This window comes from Nomia melanderi, chromosome 9 (assembly GCF_051020985.1).
Source record: "Nomia melanderi isolate GNS246 chromosome 9, iyNomMela1, whole genome shotgun sequence".
Lineage (NCBI taxonomy): Eukaryota > Metazoa > Arthropoda > Insecta > Hymenoptera > Halictidae > Nomia > Nomia melanderi.
The window spans coordinates 13,837,546-13,858,784 of record NC_135007.1 but is presented as its reverse complement, the minus strand read 5'-3'; the positions used below and the strand labels follow the sequence as shown (position 1 = coordinate 13,858,784).

The 21,239-nt window shown below is 55.1% G+C and overlaps 2 protein-coding genes across 4 annotated transcripts in view; one reads left to right on the top strand and one right to left on the bottom strand.

The window, feature by feature from the left end:
- The first annotated feature begins 2,009 nt into the window (after positions 1-2,009).
- Positions 2,010-13,408, top strand: Eaat2 (Excitatory amino acid transporter 2). Of its 2 annotated transcripts, none has more exons than XM_031991695.2 (11): positions 2,010-3,590; positions 5,138-5,263; positions 5,351-5,558; positions 6,319-6,361; positions 6,456-6,709; positions 6,812-7,045; positions 9,517-9,711; positions 9,813-9,947; positions 10,030-10,138; positions 10,213-10,331; positions 11,454-13,408. In XM_031991695.2, exons 1-11 carry the CDS (start codon positions 3,416-3,418, stop codon positions 11,500-11,502), a joined length of 1,647 nt encoding a protein of 548 aa, XP_031847555.1. In that variant the 5' UTR covers positions 2,010-3,415; the 3' UTR covers positions 11,503-13,408. The 2 variants fall into 2 exon arrangements, with proteins under 2 accessions (XP_031847555.1, XP_031847556.1); XM_031991696.2 differs by having other exon boundaries at positions 2,012-3,590; positions 10,213-10,347.
- A 170-nt stretch (positions 13,409-13,578) lies between these two features.
- LOC116433533 (protein dachsous-like) overlaps positions 13,579-21,239 on the bottom strand; it is a 221,842-nt gene continuing 214,181 nt past the window's right edge. For both annotated transcript variants that reach the window (XM_076370424.1, XM_076370423.1), the window contains exons 15-17: positions 19,713-20,009; positions 17,129-17,585; positions 13,579-17,021 (exon numbers count right to left, since the gene is read on the bottom strand). In XM_076370424.1, coding sequence (XP_076226539.1) covers positions 14,720-17,021; positions 17,129-17,585; positions 19,713-20,009 — 3,056 coding nt within the window. In that variant the 3' untranslated portion in view covers positions 13,579-14,719. The remainder of the gene's footprint in view (positions 17,022-17,128; positions 17,586-19,712; positions 20,010-21,239) is intronic.

Below are 21,239 nucleotides of genomic sequence, written 5' to 3'. Positions count from 1 at the left end.
GTATTCGATTACCGCGAAAATGACGGGCCCGCGAAATTTACGTGTCGCCGGTGCGGTTCGGGACGCGATTACCAGCCACCGGAATCCCTCAAAGTTGCGGATCCGAGATTGCTCGAGCGGAGGCCGGCTGACGGAGCGTCGATCGATAGTTCCGTGCGTCGTGTTATTCTTCCAGCTTCCAATAGTTTTCGTTACGGCTTGATTAGGCCGCTTTCTCGGTGTTCCCGGCGAGCCGTTCGCTCGCGTGTGCCCGCTCGGCCGTGATGACAATCCGATCGCGAGAATTCACCGGTCCGCTTCTCGTTCCGCCGACCCTTCCGCGCTCTTCATCGAGCTTGCGATACAAATTGAATCTGTTGCTCGTTCGTTCGCTATTCCGCTCGTAATGAGATCCTCGGATTGCCGGCGAATCGTAAACCCGGCGTTCGACGAGCGGGACTATAAACGATATTTCTTTAGCCGGGCGTCGACGTCGGCGTAAAAAATTCAGCCCCGGCGAGCCGTGCGCCGGGAGACGTTGCGTTTCTTCTGTCCTCGCGCGGCTATCCGTGGAAAGGGAGATACGGAAACCCGTGGCCGTGCTCGTCCGCGGAAACTCGATAAATAGAAGGTCTCATGTAGACGACGCTGTTGCTATTACCGTTGCCATTGCTGTTGCTGTTCCTGTTACGCTCGCGAGCGTAGAGATTATTTACGAGGGGGATGAGAGCGACTCGGCCGGAACGATCTCGGACGAGAAGTTGCCTTCCATTATTCAGCAATGTTGACCCGTCGGTCCCTTCGAAGCGCACGGACACTCCACCGATGGGTCGCCTAATTCACGCATTTCCACGGACATTTATCATGCGAACGCGACGGAGGAACGGCACCTAACGGCAATTCAGCGGCCGGATAAGAACCGGTCGTTTTTCAAGATCACGTTTATTTGAATTGTTATCGGCGCGGCTGTCCTCGCACACCTACGCGGCTTCGGGGGATCGAGAGTTCTTTCTGACCGGAGAGTGTACATATTTTTACCCGACGTTTCCGTAAAAGACTTTCATTGTTCTTGTCACTTGGAGAACGGAACTCGAGCCTGTGTACTGACAGCGTTGTAAGGATTTTAGCGGTGAAGCGTTCGAATATTTTTGAAGGAGGCGAATGTTGTAAGGAATGTATGATTAAATATATTAACCCTTTGCACTCGACAATATTTTTCAGTACAAACATTCATTGTTTTCTGACGAAATATTAACAATATCTGCAACTTACATAAAGAAACATCGTGCATAAATTATGGGGCAGAGTTGTTTTAGTTCTGTTTTATTTGTTAGTACCTGATTCAACATTTTATATTGAATTTTTCAGTTTGCAATTTTGTTGCATTCAATCAAATGGCGACAGAGTCGCCCCTCGAGTGTAAAGGGTTAACCCTTTGAACTCTGTAGGCTTCAATATTGCACCAGTTTCAATATTAAATATTTTAATGAATGTTAAAGAAACCATCCCAAATGTTCGATTTTACACGCATCCGAATTTTGTACTAAGGAAAATAAAAGATCGAAGAAATGTAGCATCTCTCATATTCGCTAGGAATACTATAAAAATCAGCAGTTGCTGATAGATTACAAAACAACCCGGCTAAGGGTTAATAAAACGGTAGGATCTATTATCTACAAACGATTCCCTTTGGGGATGGAAGACAAGGTTTAAAATGGCAAGAATTATAGTATCAAATGTATAGTAGTGTCATCTGTGGCGTTTCGCTGAAACCGGCAGAGAAACGACTGAAATTTGCATATCGTAGGTACAATCGACAGCAATATTACCGACGGCTCCTAAAATACCGATCACAGGTAAATCCGGTAATTAAACCAATTATTGGAATCAGCAGTAGAAAGAGACAAATTCTAGTCAGACGCGAGTAGATGCCTGCACGCGCGGTCGAGTTTATCTAGGACGCGTTCGAGAGCGACGTTATAGCTGCTAGGAAATTCGTATTTAAGCGGTCGCCTCCGAATAGGCGAAATAGGATGAGAACTGGCGTCGCGAGCCGCGCGCGACGCTTAGAATTTTCCAAATCCAATTACACGAAACGACGCAATTCTCCGCGGCGACGGTCGTTTCGCTCGGCTACAAGGGGTACGGTCGGGGGCGGTTTGTCATTACGTAATTAGAGGCTGCTCGGAAATCCGGGGCATCCGAGTGCAACGCTTCAAACCCGCGAAACGGCCGGATCCGTGTCAACATTCGTGCCGTTCACGGTAATGCATTTTCGTCGACGGAAAGCTACCGTTCGCCTGGCGGCGTTACGCGGCTCACCCGTTCCAGGCATCAAAGCCTGCGAGGCTTTATCCGGACTCCTTTGTGCTCCGTCTCTGTCCGACCATCGTGTTTGACGATGTACAATCAAGCGGCAATATCATCGGCGTCGGTGCACAATCCTCGTTTCTGGCGACCGACTTAGCCGCCGGAGTTCGCGCAAGCGTCTTCCGTCCTCGGTACGTCGACGTGACGAGGGAAAGGGTAGTAGTCCCCAGCAAATCAATACGTATATGTCCGCCAGTAACCGGCCAGTAGGAGCTCATCCTTCGTGACGGACGTATCGAAAATCCAACGAGCGCCGACATTTCTGAGGATCGTACGCTCCCAGTTCCAGTGAATCATCCCGTTGCCCGGGTGACGCGCATCCTACTCGTTCCACGGTGGAGACGCACGAGCCATCCGAGCGATCCTCGCCCTCTCGCCGTTCCGAGGATATCGGCCGAAAGCTGCCAGGCTCTTAGAGGTAACTGACCCTGTGCAACAGCGCGAACGTTCAGCGCTGGATCAAACGACCACTCCGAGCGACCGGTGACCTCGCCGCGAAACGACGATCGCCGAACCGCCACCATCCCCAGCATCCGTCGTTCCCCCCTTTTTAATTTCCCGTCGATGTTGTCTCGCCGGAATCGCGTCTGAGGCGCGCACGGTCCACGGATAAGCAAACGAAGCCAAGGGAGAATCGCGTCCGAAGGTTCCGGGCTACCGCCGTTGGAGACGTCGTCGTTCCCTATTCAACAGCGAGTAAGCGAGAGAGGGAAAGATCTTCGATCCCGCTGGCGAAAGAGCGTCGGGCTCCAGACAAACTCGTCCGAACGGAGTTGGGTAGCAAGCAGGTATCACGATCGAGCTACCGGGTTCTCGCAGGGCCGTCAGGCTATTGGGACGTCTGGTGGGAGCCCGTGATTGCTCGTTCCGCACGGATTTCCCGAAACACCCCCAAAACGGCAACCCGTCGTCGTCGTGGTGCTGCCGGGGCCCCGCCGTTAGCCGCGAGAGATCGCGAGAAGGGAGCTTGGCCGAACCGGTCGACCGATCGACCAGAGGATCGGCCTCCTCGTGCGCGACCGGCTCCACCGCCACCACCTACACCGCTTACTGGCGGCCCAGTGAAATGGAGGAGAAGTCCTCGGCTCGGTTCTCCGAGTATCTGTTCGCCAAGATGGATGGGCAGGACGTCTCGGCCTCTCAGGGTCCCCGTAAGGTGACCGCCGACACCAGGAAGTTCATGCGGGAAAACCTCCTTCTTGTGGTCACCCTCTCCGGCGTGCTGTTCGGCGTAATACTCGGTGAGTATCCGCGATACTAGATAATCAAATATTCCCCGTCTTCGTCGAGCCGAGAGCATCCGGCGCTACGCGAGTAAACAGATCATCGATATGCCAAGTAAATGTCAATCGCGTGCGCGTTCAGCCCCGAAAGGAGGGGAGATCGCGTTCGAACCCAGAACGGGGACGAACTTCTAGCTCAAGTTTCTACCGTGCTCCGCTTCCGGACCGCGTCCAGCGATAGGCCCGCCGTTAAATAGGACAGAGGGATCGTATAGGCGGCTTAAGGCGCGTTATGTGCCGGGGCTAATGATAGGGCCGTGCCAAAAGCACGCCACACTCGCATCCATTACGGGAGATCCATGCCAAGGTCGAGTTCATCCGATGTCGGCCGATTTTACTTTTTCATCGAGACCGACGCGAGATATACGGTCGGAATCGATCGGCACGATTAAACACGAAAACCCTTTCGAATCGTGAACGGAACGATTCTTCTACCCCGCAGCCTATACACAGCCCCCGTTGCGTCACGTGCGCTCTTACGTTCGCGTTAATAACGGCTGGTTATATCTATCCCGCTTAGCGATCTATTTAAGGCTTCGCGATCGTTGGATGTTAGAATCCTCGGGCGGTCGTCTATACACCGCGTTCGGATTAATTCCATAAGGAACCGATGTCTCGTAGACGTTGGCTGACAAGAGAGAAGCTGTTCCCACGTAACAGGGCGGGCGCAGCTTCAACGTGAACGACCCAATTCGAGATTCGCGTCGGTTACATAAAAGCTGATCACGTTATCCCGTTAAAAGGTGCCAATCACCGACGAGAGGTTTCCTTCGAAAGACTCATCTAATTAACTCGTCCCCCTCGTGGTTGGAGGAGCAACCTTGAACGAGCGATTCGCGCACTCGACTCGACCGATCCTCCGGGAGATCCTTCGGAACGCGCGTTCAATCGCGGTACGTTCGCACGAGGGCCGAGAGAACGAATTCGATTCCCCTGAAGCGCAGCTCCTCCTCCTCCTCTTCCTCCTCCTCCCCCTTCTCCTCCTCCTCCTCCTCCTCCTCGGACGACGAAAGCGAGTCACGCGCGATCGATCGGCAACGCGATGAATTACGCGTAGATATTCGCCGCGGAATCTGTCTACCTGCCGCGCGTCAATTACGTAGGTAATTCCGATGAAAAGCTCTCGTCGGGTTCACTCGCGCGTGTCGATAAAGCAATTTGTTATATAACGCGCAGCTTCTATAGCCACAATGTCAGCAGCCAGCTCTGCCCGGCGTTAGAGGTACACCTCGGAGAAGTAAACGGTTCTATCGACGAGTTTTCAGGAATAGATTCTCGCGTTCGGCTTTGTCCGAGCGCTTAACCCTTGCCCGGCGAGTCGCACCCTAATCGTTTCCTTGAATGGGCGCAGCGGGACGAGAGGAACGCCTGTCGAAAGCGTGGCTCGAAGATGAATTTTCTCGTCGGTTTAACAAGCGCGCCCCGGGGTCGACGGAGAGGCCGAGAATCGACTGTTCCGTTCGGAACGGATTTTGCCGCGGTCGTGACCTCGTTATTCTTTCCAGGTTTCGGTCTGCGACCGTTGGGCCTCGGCGATGACGCAGTTATGCTAATCAGTTATCCCGGAGAGCTCTTCATGAGGCTGTTGAAGTTAATGATCTTGCCGCTGGTGATCGCCAGCCTTATATCCGGTAACGTGCACACGCTCGAACGACATCGAGCGTCCCCGTTTCGAGCGGACGACGCCTGGACAATGACACAGGAACGAAAATTTTCAGGCTCGGCCAGCTTGAACGCGAGAATGAACGGGATGATCGCGGTGCGCACGCTGGTCTACTTCATCCTGACGTCCCTGTTGAACGCCGTCCTCGGCGTGATCCTGGTGATACTGATCCACCCGGGCAATCCGGGGATCAGAAAGTCGATGACGACCTCGCACAACGGAAGGGCCGTCAACATCCTGGACAGCCTGCTAGATTTGGGGAGGTAGCTTTTCTTATCCGCCGTCCACAGGGGTCTACGCCTCGTTAGGTTATCGATCGGAATCGTTATTTTCGTTCTTTCGCGTCGTCACGCATGGCAACAGCCTTCCGGAATTTTTCCACGATAAAAATGGAGTCCCTTGCCCCGTGGTCGAAGCAACGCTCGACTCGTTCCACTGAACTCGCCGCTGACAGCGGGGCTGTCGTGAAAATCGACGCGATAACCTTGCTCGCGTCGGCGGCGGCGGGAATAGCTTATCATCGATCACCGCTCGTTCGTCTTATCTAAACGGGACGGCGGGCGGATCGACGCGGTTCTAAATAATCAATCGGCACTTTCCTATCGACGCTTTGCCATCGACAACATACCGAACTACCGGGGGGAACTAAGCCACCTCGTCAACGGTAGCCCGCCGTTCAATTATTCGACAGAGCGACCGCGACGGTTGGATTAAGGTCCCGCGTAGCTTGACGACCGGTGAACCTTTCTAAGCCGTCGCAATCGAGGATGATACCCAGCGCGATGAAAATAGAAGTATGCATATCGATCGCGCGCGCACTTTACTCGCACCAACGCCGAACGCCGCCGTTTGAAAGCTACGCTGGCCGCACGTGTCTCTTCCACTAATATAGAATCGCGCGTTCTATCGAGAGAGAATCGGCCACGGTGAACCCCCCCGATAAAAAGAGCCGCGTATCGATCGGAGCGTACTTATAAAAGGTACCACTCAACCATCTGAATCGAACTTTCTCGAACGTTACAGAAACATGTTCCCGGACAATATATTCCAAGCGGCGTTCCAGCAAGTACGTGTACCTCTTAATCTATTCTGTGTTCTCTATTCGCTGTCGCCGGGCCGATCCGCCGTCGCGCCGCTAACGCGTACGTTGTTCCCCGCAGGCACACACGGTATACGTTCCAAAGACCCAGCCGTTCCGGAACATGACCGACACCATCTCGACGGAGGTGATGGGCGACGTGGAGCTGACGAGAGTCACGCAGTACAGAAGCGGAACGAACACGTTGGGCATAGTGTTCTTTTGCCTGGTGTTCGGCACGTTCTTAGGTACGCTAGGCGAGAAGGGACAGATCGTGATCGACTTCTTCAAGGCTGTATTCGAGGTCATCATGCGCATGGTGTCGACCGTAATGTGGTGCGTCAGAGAGAGAGATAGTTTTCCAGCGAGATTCTCGCGACGAAACGATAGAACACTACGGGGCGGGCGTCGTTAAACGAAAACTCATTGAATCCGTAGGATGACACCGGTGGGCATCACCTCTGTGATCGCCGGTAAAATACTCGGGGTGACCGACTTGGCGCTGGTGATGTCGCAGCTCGCCTGGTTCATCGTCACGATCTTGATCGGTGTGTTTTTCTATCAGCTGGTGATCATGCAGCTGATCTACCTGGCGGTCGTGAGAAAGAACCCTTTTAAATTCTACGCCGGCCTCGCCCAGGGCACCCTCACCGCCTTCGCCATGGCATCAACGTGAGTCGTCGATCTTCGAACTCAGCCCGACCTTCAGCGTATAACCCATACATGACACGTATCGCCTGCCTCACATGGCCTCGGTCGTCATCGTCGCCGCCTCTGTTCTCCGTGCATATTTTCTTTTCTGTTTCCGTATGGCTCGCAATTCGCATTCTCGATCCTGCCCACGGTATACGAGTAACGTCACCTTTTATACGTTTCACCGTTCGTTCCGTTACGTTACGTTTTGTTTCTGTCGCGGCCGCCGCGAGAATTCGAGACACTTTTTAAAGCCAGGCCGGTAGATGAAGGTAAACAAATACCGAATCGAGATTGATCGAGACAATATGTTTCAGCTAGCCGAGAGGAGGCTTTGCGAGGCCGTGGTCCCGTAATTCCATTCCAAATACCGCTCCGATTTAGAGCAGCGTTTCACAACGTCGGCGCGGTGTGACGTTGTCGAACGCTGACGGAGACGCGTTGCATATTACTTCCCGTCCAATAACAAATATTCTGATTCCCGCTCGGGCTCATTACGTTTCTTTAATGTTCTCGCGTTTCTCATTGGGGAGGTCTCGCCACCACCGATGAGAAAGGGAGAAAGAGAGAGAGATATATATATATATATAAAAGAGAAAGAGAAAGATGATGAGATAAAAGAGAGAGAGAAAGAGAGAGAGAGAGAAAGGGGGAGAGAGGTATGCAGTTCTGGGTGGCACTTAGGATGCGGATACTCCCGGTTGTCGATTGATCGTCCGCGAACTTTCGGTGTAAAACTTTGCTTTTTGTCTGTTTCGCTCTCTCCATCCGGTCCGTCCGTGCGTGTTCGATTCGTCCCGATCGAATCGGACCTCGATACGAAACCGAAATTTCGAGGCGCGCGGCGCAACGCATGTGCGAACAGAGAATATACGCAGGATCATGAAGGACACGTGAAAGATACACAAGTGCATGGGAACGGTGTTTCGTGTCTCTTGAGCCGGAAATCAGCTGACTCCGTGTCACCTGGACTGATTACCGGCGTAGAAGCCTTCGAGGGCTTCCATTATCCGAATCTTCCAGTCGTCCCAGCCGCGATGGTAATCGACGGAAGAAGAAGATATCGCCAAAGGAGGCTTCCGCGCCGGCCAATGTTATTATGTAAGCATCACCTACATTCTCGAATAACAGTGGGAAACTGAAAAAAATATTGATTGCTCGCGTCGAGCCCGCTCTTCCAGGTTTGACGGCGACGTCCATCACTGGCCAGAACTGCTGAACTACGATCGCTTTCTCTTTATTATCGTTCACTATTTGTATATTCATTCTCTCCGCGGATCACGCGAAGCAACGATCATTTTTTCAGTTTATCCGACAACGTTTGCCAAACGTCCGAATCCCCTGTCTCCCCTTCCGTTCTCTTCACCCTCGACGCTTTCCCACCGATTCTCGTCCTCCCCTTTCCGACCCGAACCGTCCGTCACCCTTGACACCCTTTCTCTGTTCCCCTCACCCCTTTCATGCTCCCGTCCCCCTTCTGGTCGGTCCTTTTTTTCTAAAATGCATCGTGGGACAGAGAAGCATTCGTACCCGAAACCGCTTGGAAACGAAACGATTCCAGGCGTTGAATAGCTCGTGCTTCGAACCTTTTCCGTCCCATCGTCGCGGTGCCTCGAAAATCAAGATCGTTCTAAACCGTCCCGTCCGCAACGGCAATGTCTAATTCAACTTGTTTTCTATGTGGATTAACTTTTTCCAGAAGAGAGCGTACACAACTGTGCGTACACTGTGACTGATAGAAACAGCTCTCAGTCTATCTGAACAGAGACTGTATGAATATCATGATGATGTATTAGAGCACGCGCTGCACGCGGCCTTTTGCAGGTGGTTCAGAGAGAGAGAGGTCGAGGGTGGCCTTGGTAAGTAATCGATGGCCGCAACATGAAGGTACATACGATTGTCTGTTACAGGGTTAGGCACACTGCGAGACGCAACGGACGATCACCTTCTGCCCCCCAACCCCCTCCCCCGACGCCGTCCTGATTAACCCTAGGTTGATTTTCAGCTCGTCTCACGGTCATTCTGGTTAACCCCGATCGAATTCAATACGCGAGAAATTTCATCTTTCCGCCGGACAATGACATCTCCGCCGACGAACGAACGCGGCCCCGTCGCGCCGGTGGCATTTTGTCCGTACCGCGCGCGCGCGCGCGCGCGCCGTCGTTGTCCCGCTCGTTTCTTTCAACAAACGTTCCAATTAACCCCGCCGGTCGCGATACTCGTCTATCGGGACGGCAAAAGCGAGACGGGCGGCAAATCGATGAGATCATCGCGACTATTCGCGGAACGATCGTTAAACGATCAGCACACAGTTTGCTTCGACGATTCTCTCACCAGAATGACCACCGTTTTCTTCACGGACGCAGGGCAAAGCAGCGCGCGGAGAACTAACCATTCTATCGATGTAGACACGCGACCTGCCCGATCTTTTCTAACGCAGCTTTGTACAGGGCCGCCGCACTACCGGTCACGTTCCGCCTGATGACGGACAAGCTCAGAGTCGATCCCCGAGTGACCAGGTTCGTCCTGCCGATCGGCTGCAACATTAACATGGACGGGACGGCTCTGTTCGTCGCTGTCGCGAGCATATTCATCGCGCAGATGCACGGCATCGCTTTGGGCTTCGGCGAGATCGTCACCGTTATGTAAGCGGCTTACGCGACCCGATCGTTCGCTCTATCATTCCACCTCTATGAAAACCCGTTTATCGGAACCGAACGTTAACATTCTTCTCTCGCCCCCGAAGCTTAACGTCGACCGCCGCATCCGTGTCCTCGGCTTCGGTGCCGAGCGCCGCGCTGGTCCTGCTGCTCGTCGTGCTCAGCGCCATCGACGCTCCCGTTTACAACGTGTCGCTCCTCTTCACCATCGACTGGTTCGTGTAAGTACACCGTAGTTCCATAGATCATCGGCGACGCTCGATAATTCGTCAATGTTAATCACCTCTGCGCGCCGATACTCAGGGACCGCATTCGGACCACCAATAACATGCTGGGCGATTGCTACGCGGCCGCTGTCGTCGAGCAACTGTCGAAGAAGGAACTGATGGCATTGGACGCGGCAGCTTATCAGGTAGGATCGTCGAGGACAATCGACGTACCAGCCGGCAAAACGGAATAATCCACGCACGATTGTGTTTCTTTCAGTCGGAGACCGTTCTGCCGACCACGATCGCGAACGGATGCATTTCCGCCAATCGAGTACCTGACCCTGACACCATCGTAGTTGAGATGCAGGACGATTCGAGGATAGCCGGCATCGCCAAGTAAACAAGCTTGTTGGTAGGGCTAGGCTATCACTTTGTACGATCACGAACGATCGCGTGCATTCATCCTGGTTTACGCTGTGTCTTTGATTCCGCTTCGCTACCACGCTCCTCGCCCGGCGAGGAACCGCTCCGCTCCGCCTCGCGATCATACCGCGACGACGGTCCGTTCGATTCGTTGGCATTTATAAACGATTCATGGCAGGCTTCTTTCGTCGTTCCCGCGCCACGAGCCCGTCCGGCACTCTTCCGTTCGTTTTCCAAGGGAAATCGACGATCCTCGTCAATCGCATCGATCACGGACGGAAGAAGGTGAGTCGACGCGGCTCGCGTCTCGCGCTCTACCGTCCGCGGTCCGTGGTTCTCCGACGGGACTCGTAATCGTCCGGCGCCTTCGTTTGCGATTCGCGACGAGCAATCGCGCGGCTGACCCGCGGAGGCCGTAGAGCACTGCGTCGCCTGACGCGCAAACAACCGATCAATCGCCGGCAAATGTACCGCGCCGCGAAAATGATTCACGCGAGAAACGGCCGGGCAGTTCGGCGCGCCGGCATTATGCAAATCCTTTGCGCAACGAGCGCGGAGGGCGCGCGGCACGATAAATCGAGCGTGGCATCGGGGATAAGCGAGCGTATTTAATTCCGGGAGAGTAATGTTGCTTCTCGGCTGTCGTTTGTTTACACGCCACGGTCCAGCGAGTGAGGCTGCGTCGCTCGGAGGTAGATAACGATCTCTTTCTCTGTCTCGTCGACTTTTCCTGGGGACTCCGCAACGGCGGCCGGCACTTCGCAACGGTCCCGAATCAATTTATAGATCGCACGCACACCTATCGAACGACACGAAGCACGCCCGAACCGAATCGCTTCTAAGATCGCAGCCTTGTTTGTCTGCCCGCGCGATTAGACTAGGCGCCTGCTCGTTCCCGGCGATCGTAGAGAGATATCATAATCCGGCAGTGATTTCGTCGATCGTCATCGCCGCCGTCACCACCGGTCATTGCCATCATCACGATCTCATCGCCATCCGCAAGTCTCTCTCTCTGTCATCCGCTTGTTAAAGTGCCGCTGCGAATCGACGCAGGATCGTACGAGACGTCCCCTGAAATCTGTTGTTTCGTTTCAGCATCAGCGTGTTGCAGATGCCCAGGAGCGTCACGGAGGAGACCGTTTGACCGCTGATTCGTCCCGAGATTAGTTCGAAACGTGCCCGAGCGAATTGTTAACGAACGCACACTTTCATCTCGGGAAAGTTCGACGAACGACGCGCGTTCACGCGTGAACACTAGACGAACTAACGCGATGCCGCGAGTGTCCGCAAGAAACATTCCCCGATTGCGACGATCCGCGAGCCGCGCGAGACCGTTCGTTCCCGGGTTGGGTCAGCGCGTTCAGTTCTATATATATATATATATATATACATATATATACCTGTACACATGCCACGAGACAAAGGGAAAACAATTTACGAAAGAAAACCAAGTCAATATCGAGGAGTGCGCCACACGAGACTATACTATATTAAGGACATAGCAATAACGATACTGTTTACGAAGCTTCTGTAGTAGCTTTCTCGAACGGATAACGTAAACCGAGAGATCACCGATTCAATCGCACTCCTGGATTCGAACGGTACAAAATCGTTTCCGCGACTGGCCGCGCGAGCAGCAGAATCTGGTGCCTTATTTTCACACGGCGTTCAATCAGCCGTTTCGAAAGTCGATTAAACAAAGATGAAAAATACAAAAATGCAAAAAAAAGAGCAAGGAAGAAAGATAGAAAGAAAGAAAGAAAGAAGGAGAGAAAAGGTAATAAGAAAATCTAAGAGAACATTCTTTTCATTTATCCGGAGTTAGGGGAAACATTTAGCTCATTGACTGAAGAAACACTGTCTGGTGATCGATCGTTTTACTGCCACGAAACACTTTTCCACTTGATACGTAAACAAATCCGAGCGTCGACTAGCGTTCACGATACGCCGGGCGACCGCCGACGACCACGATCGTTTCGCGACGCTAGATCGATGATACGAGAACATGTCCCAAGATGTCTTCGGCGATAGTTTTGTTCTGTATTTCGTTTCGTAGCCGGGACGCGTAGATTTAGTAAACCTCGCGAGCCCCGGAGCCGATTATCGCGAGCCGCGACACTAGTCGCGTGGGCGAGGAATTAGTTTTCGGTTAGGTTCGACGCGTGCGAACGCCGTTCGAACGTTTGCTACACACCGTAGGCGAAGAGAACGTTCGAGAGAAACCGTAGGTTTACGTTAGATCTCGACTGTAAAACACTGAATTTCAACTTTCGGACCATTCACAGACTACATGAGACTGGTGCACGGAAACCGCGCGCCGCGCGACTCTGCCTCCGTGCGCCGTTTTACGATTTAGTGTTCCCCGTCTAGGGTAATTCGAATATACCGGAGGCGACACGGTATTCACCGGTGGTCTCGTAGATCATAGAAGGAAAGAGAGGATCATCTAGCGCTCTTCGACGAGCAGCCTCAAGACTGGACATGCCATTTGAATATGTCGTTTTAATAAATACCACATACTACAAGGAGTAAAAGAAAAAAAAAGAGAAAAGAAACGTAGGAAAGTTACCAGGTGAATTTCACTAATTCTAGGGCACTAGGTACGTAGGTCGATACGTGTTCTACCGTAGAGACTGTTTAAATGTACAAATTAACTGGGTAACAATAGTGCTTCGTAGTTCGTGTCGTTCAAGCAAACTGATCCGCGGGATGATTCGCGATGCCCGAGCGAGTTGTTTCCGTTCGACATGGGGACACGACGATCCAGCCCTCGATCGTTTCGTCGTCGTTCAGTCGTTGCGCCCGCAACCGAACCAACCAGCCGCCGCCAACCGTCGATGTATCTCCGACTGTGAGCCAGACACATACCTTCGCGCGATACCAACCTTTTATTTGACCGTTGAACAGTGAATGGGAAAGTGCTTTGTTTATAGCCTACAGACTGGGAGCGGTTAATAGAGAAAGAATTTATCGAACTACTTCGAAGACTACGTGTGAATATACTTATAAGGCTCAACGTGTTGTATAACAAGATGCAGGTTTATACGGGACCACGCTTTCTTCTTTTATTCCCTCCCTTCTGCCCCCCGCCGTCCTCCTTCCTCCGTTCGGCGGTTCGCCGGTTCCCGGACACGCGACGGTTGTGAAATAAAGGGATCTCGTAACACGGTTTCCTAAAAAATTCATTTATTTAAGATCCACCGTCGCGCGGATCCTCGGCTCACAGGAGAGTCTTTGTACAAAGAGTTTGTCTGTCTTTTTTTTTATACAAAATATGACAAATATCTATTCTCTAGCGTTTACGCGCGTGTACCTGGCGTACGCGTCGTCCGCCGTTACATCGAGATTCCGCTCGGCGGACGGACGCGGCGCGGAAAAGAGAGTTAAATGAGAAGTGATCCAAAGGATCGCGTCCGGTGACGCGCTGCCACGAATTCCAGAGTAATCAGTCCGCTCGTGGCGACGCCATTTCGGACGCGACGACGACCCGCCATGCTCGCGAAAACGTTTCGCCGAGCGGTTCGACCGACTCGCCTCGGTCCCTAGTGTTAATGATAAACAAACAGAAAAAAAAGACGAAAAAAAAAGACGTCGTCGCGTGTCATCTGTACAGTCCGCGCGTTTCGACGGGCATGGCGTGAGCGTCGACTTCGTTCGCGTAAAGGGGCAGTCTATCGTTTTGATTATAAGGCGAAAAATCGTGAACTCTTCTTCGTCCGTTCGTTAGAGTATTATTTACACGGTCACTTACCGGCTACGCGCTCGCGTTCGCGACTCCTATTTACAAGGATTCGAGTATTCGTTCGGCTATCGATCGACCAACGATCGAGAAGGCAAGTAACAGTCGTATCGTACAAAATAAAGAGAGAGGGAGAGAAAGAGAGAGAGAGAGAGTGAGAGAGAAAGGATTGGGGGACGTAATAATGTTAACTTACAGGAATCAACGCGCGATCGCCTCCTGTTCGCATCGTCGATGCGTATCGTAAGTACACTCCACCGCGTCAAGTACCTTGCATAGCGCGAGAACACGAGAATTATCTACAAATGAAAATTAATACACGCGAAGAGGAGGCGCTCGCTTATCACGTGGGGCGAGGGGGCGTAGAAAATTTGCACCTTGGCGCCCTCGAGGTCTCCCCCGAAGGTTAGTCAACTTAAAGTCACTAATTTATACACATCGCGCACCTGGATCAGACGATCAGTCCTCGAGTTCTACACTAAAACACTTCTCTCCTTCCGGCGATCCGTCAATCCGATTCGGATCCCCTCGTCGCCGGCCTAGAACTCATTTCCGGCCCCGACGTCGAAGTATCACGCGACTAATACTAATACGCGACGCGACGATTGTCCAGCGAGGATCCTCAGATCCTGAGTTCCGCGTCGGTAACAGGAATTCCTCTATTGGCACTTTGACTGGACCTTTGCGTGGCGGGCGGCACCAAAGGACTGATGCTAGGACTTCTAGTGGCGAGCGGCGACAGGGACGGCGAGAAACTCGGGCTGAGGGCGGCGGAAGGGAACGTTGACGCGTCGTGACTGATCGGTGACCGCGGGAGGATGCCCCTGGCCAGCGCCGGGGCCGCCAATGATCTAGGAGCAACGGAGGTGAGCAAAGGAGGGGGCGGAGCTTTATGTACAGACTTGGTTTTCCCGCTGCTGCCCGAGTTTCCGCTCTGCACGCTGGCCGCGTCGTCCTTTAGCCTGGCGATTTCGCTAAATACGTGGGCGAGCGGTTGATAGTGAGGACCCCAGTCCAAGAGGTAGTCCCAGTTGTACGATCCCGTGAGCTCCTCCTCGCTGTGCACGATCGAGCTCAGGGAACCGTTCATGGACGGGCCGCCGGGCACCTCCAAGCCCGACATCGGTCTCCCCGGCTCGCCGATTTTCCCGTAGATCAACGTGGCGATGTCGGCCTCGGTGGCGGCCTCGTCCTCGAACAGGTGCAAGCTGTTCAGGGGCAGCGCCTCCGGAGGTCGCCTCGGCGTGCCGGCCGGCGGGTCGACGATACCTAACCTGGCTAAGTATTCCTGAGTATTGTGAACCGACAGGTCGCTCGCGGAGTCCCCGGTCTGCTGGCCTTCGTTGATCATTCGGATCTCCTCGTCCTCGCCGTCGTCCTCGGCGGAGCCGCGGCCGGACGAGCCGGACTGGTCGCTGCCGGACAATTCGGAGGTGGCCTGTTGCTGTCCGGACTGGCCGGAAGTACCGTACGGCGGTATCTCGTCGTACTTCGGAGGCGCGAACTGACAGGAGGCAGCGCCGCCACCCCCGTTACCGTTCCCGGATCCCCCGTTCCCTGCCGTACCGACGCCGGCCACGCTTCTGATCGGAATGGTGTCGAAAGCGCTCGGGTCGACGTAACTGTTCGACGCGGTGGCGTTGCTCTCCCCGTTCAGGCCCGGCTTCGTGCCCGGTTTCTTGTGCCTTCGGTTCCGCAGGTGAAGGTACAGGAAAACGGCCCCGAAAGCGACCACCAGCAGCAGCAGCGCGATCAGCAAGCCTAGAGCCCAATCCGCCAGGCCTCCCGTCGCGGCCACGGCCATGTTGGAGCCTACGTCGGTCGGAGTGGACAACGCGGTGTCGTCGGTCAACGTGATCTCCACCACCGTCATGTTAGACAGCGAACCTTGCCTGCCGGAACTGGCGCTGACCACCAGCCTCGAGGACTCCTCGACGTCCATGTCGATGTGCAGCAGCTTCTGTTTCACGATCAACGCTCCCGTGGTGCGGTTCAGCTTGAAGTACGGGTGCTGGGACGTCAGCTGGTAGACCAGCCTGCCGTCCGGACCTTTGTCGCGGTCCGTCGCGGTCACCTGACCGATCACAGTCCCAGGCAGCACCTGAGCCCCGCTCTTGATGCCGAACCTGTACATCCTCTCGGTGAATTGCGGATAGAACTCGTCCCTGGACTCGATCTCCACTCTAACCGGAACGGCGGCGGTCCTTCCGCCCGCGTCCGTCGCGCGCAGAGTGAAGGCGTACCGGTTCAGCATCTCGTAGTCGAACACGGCTCGCGTGGTCACCGTGCCGGACTTGCCGTCCACCGCGAACAGCTTCCAGCTGTCGTCGATTTCGGAGAAACCGGTCGCCGCGGCGGACACGATCGAGTAGTTGAGGGAACCGAAGATACCGCGGTCCAAGTCCGAGGCGCGGGCGGAGAAGACGGTCGTGCCGATCGGCTCGTTCTCCCCGACGAACTCTAGGTACTCCGAAACCGGGAATTTCGGGGAATTGTCGTTGACGTCCTCCAGACGGATCCTCAACCTCGCCAGCGCGCACAGCGGAGAGACCGGGTCGCTGTCGCACGCCATCACCACCAGGTTGTAGATCTCCGGCTCGAGGTCGCAGTCCAGGGTCGCGTTCACCAGGACCGCGCCGGTGCTCTTCTCCACGCGGAACAGACCGGCGTCGTTTCCGGATGTGATTTCGTATACTAGAGTGGCCGCCGGGCTCCCGGCCAAATCGTCGTCCTTCGCTCGCAGAGTGGCCACGATGGTGCCGCGGCCAGCGTTCTCCTTGATGGACACCTGGTGCAGCTCCTCCAAGAAACGCGGGTAATTGTCGTTCACGTCTTCCACCGTGATGATCACCGTTACGGGCTCGTCTCCTACCAGCGAGCCGATCGTCATGTTCTCGTTCTTGGAGCCTAGCCGCAAAACGTACCTGGAACGATGCACGTGGTTGTTAGCACAAAACGACGATCGTCGCTATTTTTCTATTAGAGAATATCGAATGAATCCCGAGTAAACGATAATACTCGGCGTACTCACTTGTCTTTCGTCTCTCTGTCGAGCACCTTGGAGAGTATCAACTTTCCTCTGGACACTTCGAACGTCCCGCTGTCGTCGCCAGCAACGATGCTGCCGTCCAACAGGTCCACGTCGGACAGTCTCATCAGCGTGGTGCCCCTCGACGAATTTTCCTTCACCGTTATCTTGTACTCCTTGCCTGGCAGGGTGCTCTTCAGGCTGCTCAGTCGCACCACGACCGAGCAGACGGCCGACGCCGGTGGTTTGCCGTAATCCTCCGCGACGACCGCCAGCTCCACCTCTTTGGGCAGCGGCCTCGGTATCGCGGTGCGATTAACTGTCAGAACACCGGTCACCGGATGCACCGAGAAGCCCTTGGTAGCTTTCAGCAGATAATAGCGGATCCGGCTGTTGTCCTCGGTGAGGTCGTCGTCGGTCGCGTTCACCGTCAAGACTTCCTGCAGGTCGCCGCGTCCCTCTGCGCAACAGAGAAAAAAGGGGGGCGTGAGAAAGACACGAGGATAAGGTCATCCGCTTCGAGCGAGTCGCGTTCGGAATTGGATCTCGGGGTGGAGCGGTGCTAGCGCGGGGGCGAGAGACGGGGTGCGCGCGAGATTGATCGTCGGTTCGCGAGAGGCGCGAATGCGTACTCGAAAAGGGCCCGGGACAAAGATCGAGGGATCACTGGCGCGAGGTCAAGTACCCTCTGCCTCTTTTTGCCGGTGGTACGTCCTCGAGCTGGTGGTGGTGGCGGTGCCGGTGCCGGTGCTGCTGCCACCACCTCCAGTTCTTTCTTTTCTCGGTAAAGGAGGAGGATAAGCCGTCCTGACATCGGGCTGAACGGAAGTATGAAATAATAACCAGTTGTATAAATCGCTCGGCGAGCCGAGCCGTGGGGCCAGCTCCGCTCCACCGTACAAAAATCATTTCGATGCGTTTCAAATCGTCGGATAACTCGGCATTAATGTGCCAAGCCCCGTCCCAAAGCGGGAAGAGGGACGAGGACGGCCGATCGGACGGAACGGAGAAAGCGGCGAGGGTGAGCTCGAGGTGGTGGCGGGGACGGGAACGCCGGTGGAACGAGGGGGGCGGAGGGGAGGAGAGAGAGAGTGGCTGAAATAAAACTTCAACGGACTCGCGCAGCCCTTTGGGGATGTCCGAGGTGAGGAGGCAGGAAGACCACGGAGAAGGAAGGGAGGATCTTAACCGAGAAGCGACAGGTACTCTATAATTATTGCGAGGTGCGTATGACCGTGGAGTATGCGTGTTCGCGTCACGATGCCTCAGTGGGACGAATTCTTATTACCGGCAGCGAACCTCGCCGAGATTTCTACCTTTTCTTCATTAATCCCTCCTCCATTACGGAACGTACCCTCGGCCGTCCCCTGGGCCCGCCGTACCGCGCCGCGCCCCGGCCTCCCCCGGGACACCTTAATACGATTTTGATAATCACCGGATTAACTCGTCTTCCTTGTTCGCTGATCGCGAAATAAACGATCCGCCCTTCTCGCCAAAAAGGAATTGAAAACGCTGAACCGGATAAGAATTAAGGCCGCCCCGGCCTCCGCCGTTACCTCCGCCGTTACCTCCGCCGGTTATCGATCAATTACACCGCTCCGAGATATTTTCCCCGATTCCCCAAAACGTTTCTCGTTCCACGCCGGTCCGTTCCTTCCCACCCCTCCCTCCCTCCCTGCCGGGCCCGTTTTCGCGATTCCACGTTACCGACGGGGGCCGCAGAACCGAAGGCGAACGGAACAGAAGACGAAGATGCAAATTCGCGAGGCCGCGCGCGGCCGTCGCCGTGGGACCACCCCCCACCCCACCCCTCTCTACCTCGACTCTTTCCACGTCCACCTCCTGCCAATCCAGCCTCCACCGTCGCCCCTCCGCCGCCCACCCAAATGCACCATTAGGCGCGGGCCTATGTATTTTTAATAAGTTTCGAGAGTCTTCGAAGCCGGTGATCTCGGCCGGCGGTTGCCAGCGAAGGCGGCTTTTCGGCTGCCACGCAAACGGTGTCCTCGCGTTTATTTATGTGCGAGGCGTTCGCAATTCTCCTCGTCTCCTTCTCCATGTCCCTCCTTTCTCCGCCACCCTCTCGCCGAGGCAGCCTTCGCCGTTCCTCCTCGTCCGTCTCTGTCGCTCTTCCCGTTCCCTTCGTTCCCTCGTTGCTCCCTTCAGCGTTCGAGCGCAGCTAGCTTTTCATCGGTCCCCTCCCTCGCCCTTTCTCCATCGTCATCCACCTTCTACTACTTCTTCTACTTCTTCTTCTTCTTCGTCTTCTCTTGCTCATCGTTTTCGTCCTTCCTGCCCCTTTTCCTCCCTCTTTCTCTTTCCTGCGCTTTATCTCGGCGCGGTGTCAATTCGAGTTTGGAACACGGACAACAGGACAACGCGTGTCTACTAAAAACCAGTTTTTAAACTCGCGTTTATTAAACTCTCGGCGAGCCCTCCCCTCCGTCCCCCCATTCCGCGCACACGGTACATACTCCGTTTCGGCCCGATTCCCGATTATCGGTCTTCGTCCGCGTCGCGAACGGATTCGCCGGCGATTCCGCGCGCATAGATTTCCGGCCGTAACGCGGCCGGGTACGGTACTCACCTGGAAGGGTGGTGATGTACGCGGACTGCTGCAGCCGGGGCGCGTTGTCGTTGAGATCCGTCACGCGCACTATCAGATCCGTGACAGCCTCGTGCATGCCATCGCTCGCGATCACCTGAAGGCTGTACTCCGACCGCGTTTCTGCGTCGAGACGTCGCCGGAGGACGACTTTACCTCCGTAACGATCGATGCTGAAGGGGCCTGGATTAGTCACGTTCCCGAATCGATAAGTCAGCGCCGGCGAGCTGTCCACGTCGTTCGCCGTGATGGTCGTCAGCACCGTGCCCACAGCGGTACCTGCAGCAGAATTTGTCGCGCGTTAATAATCCCCCGGGATTCCGGCGTTCGGCGGAACCGAGCGCGATCGGTAGCCGCGCGACGATGATACCGTTTAACCGCGACATCGGTCGCTTTATCGCGCCGCAACGCCAGACACCGTTGTTACTGACGAATGGCGTCGTTACGAGGGCGGCCGATCCTCTCCTGGTCCTTTTCTGTCGGACCAGAGGGGCCACTTTGTCACCGGCCAGACGATCGTCCGCGATACTCGCGCGGGGCACCGTCGCTTGCGAGCTCTTCCGCGAACTTAAAGACACTCGGTGGGAGTCGCGTTTAAAATGCATTGAATCCGCGCTATCGGCTCGTTGCATCGCTCGGCGACGGTGAAAAGAGGCCGGAGCGGATCCCTCGAACGGGACAGCATCGTAGACGATAATCTCCTACCAGCGATCGATCCGGCAGGCAATCCCGAGGGCGACGCGTTCACGATGGAAACCGGGTCAGGTCCGCCGGCGAATAAAGATCGCAGCGGTTCGGGGGTCGTTCGATACGCGGCCGAGCCGTGCAACAACTGCGCCAATAAAAGAATGATCTCGCGGCGCGGCGCGGCGCGTTCGGACGGCTCCGGGGACTAGCTGGCACGCGGCAACGTCCGCTCGTAAATTTCACGGGCGATCGTTAAAGTCGTGTAAATCGGTTTCGAGAGCGGTCGCGTCCCTGAGCGAACACGTGGCCTGCCCACTCTGCGCGCTCCTCCGGTTCCGGTAGTGTTCCCCGGCCTCGGAAGCGAAGGCGACCGTGCGATCTCTCTATTAGAACGCGCGTTGCCGCTTCCGAGGCGAGTAGGATCGGGACGCGGCTCTCGCGATTCACCGCGCACGGCGAGCTCGCTCGCGAAATAATAAATTCGCGTCGGTGCCCACTCGATCTTCGTACGTTCTGCCGAGTTAATTCTGATTACCGGGGGTCCTACGCGAACGCGATACGTCGGCGGCGGTGTGCGCCATGTACGGAAAATCCGCTCGTCGGTGGTCTACCATTGTTTCGATTTCTCGTGTCAGTGCCAGTTTCGGAACCGATTCGATCGATGCTGTCGATTAAATCCTCTTCGGGACGTGCGTGCGAGCGAGCCGGCCAGCGATCGAGCGGGCGAGCGAGCGATCGAGTACGCGTGTGGACGTGCGTGTGAACCGCGCGAGTGGAGGTGCGTGCGGCCCTGTGTAAGTACGGAGCTGCGAGTGGACGCGG

What these genes read in the sequence shown, in the direction of transcription:
- Eaat2 (XM_031991695.2), top strand. Translation starts at nt 3,416, where the DNA reads ATGGAGGAGAAGTCCTCGGCTCGGTTCTCCGAGTATCTGTTCGCCAAG. An exon ending in GCTGTTCGGCGTAATACTCG is followed by an intron (nt 3,591 to 5,137) that starts GTGAGTATCCGC and finishes TATTCTTTCCAG; the next exon opens with GTTTCGGTCTGCGACCGTTG. An exon ending in AGGATAGCCGGCATCGCCAA is followed by an intron (nt 10,332 to 11,453) that starts GTAAACAAGCTT and finishes GTTTCGTTTCAG; the next exon opens with CATCAGCGTGTTGCAGATGC.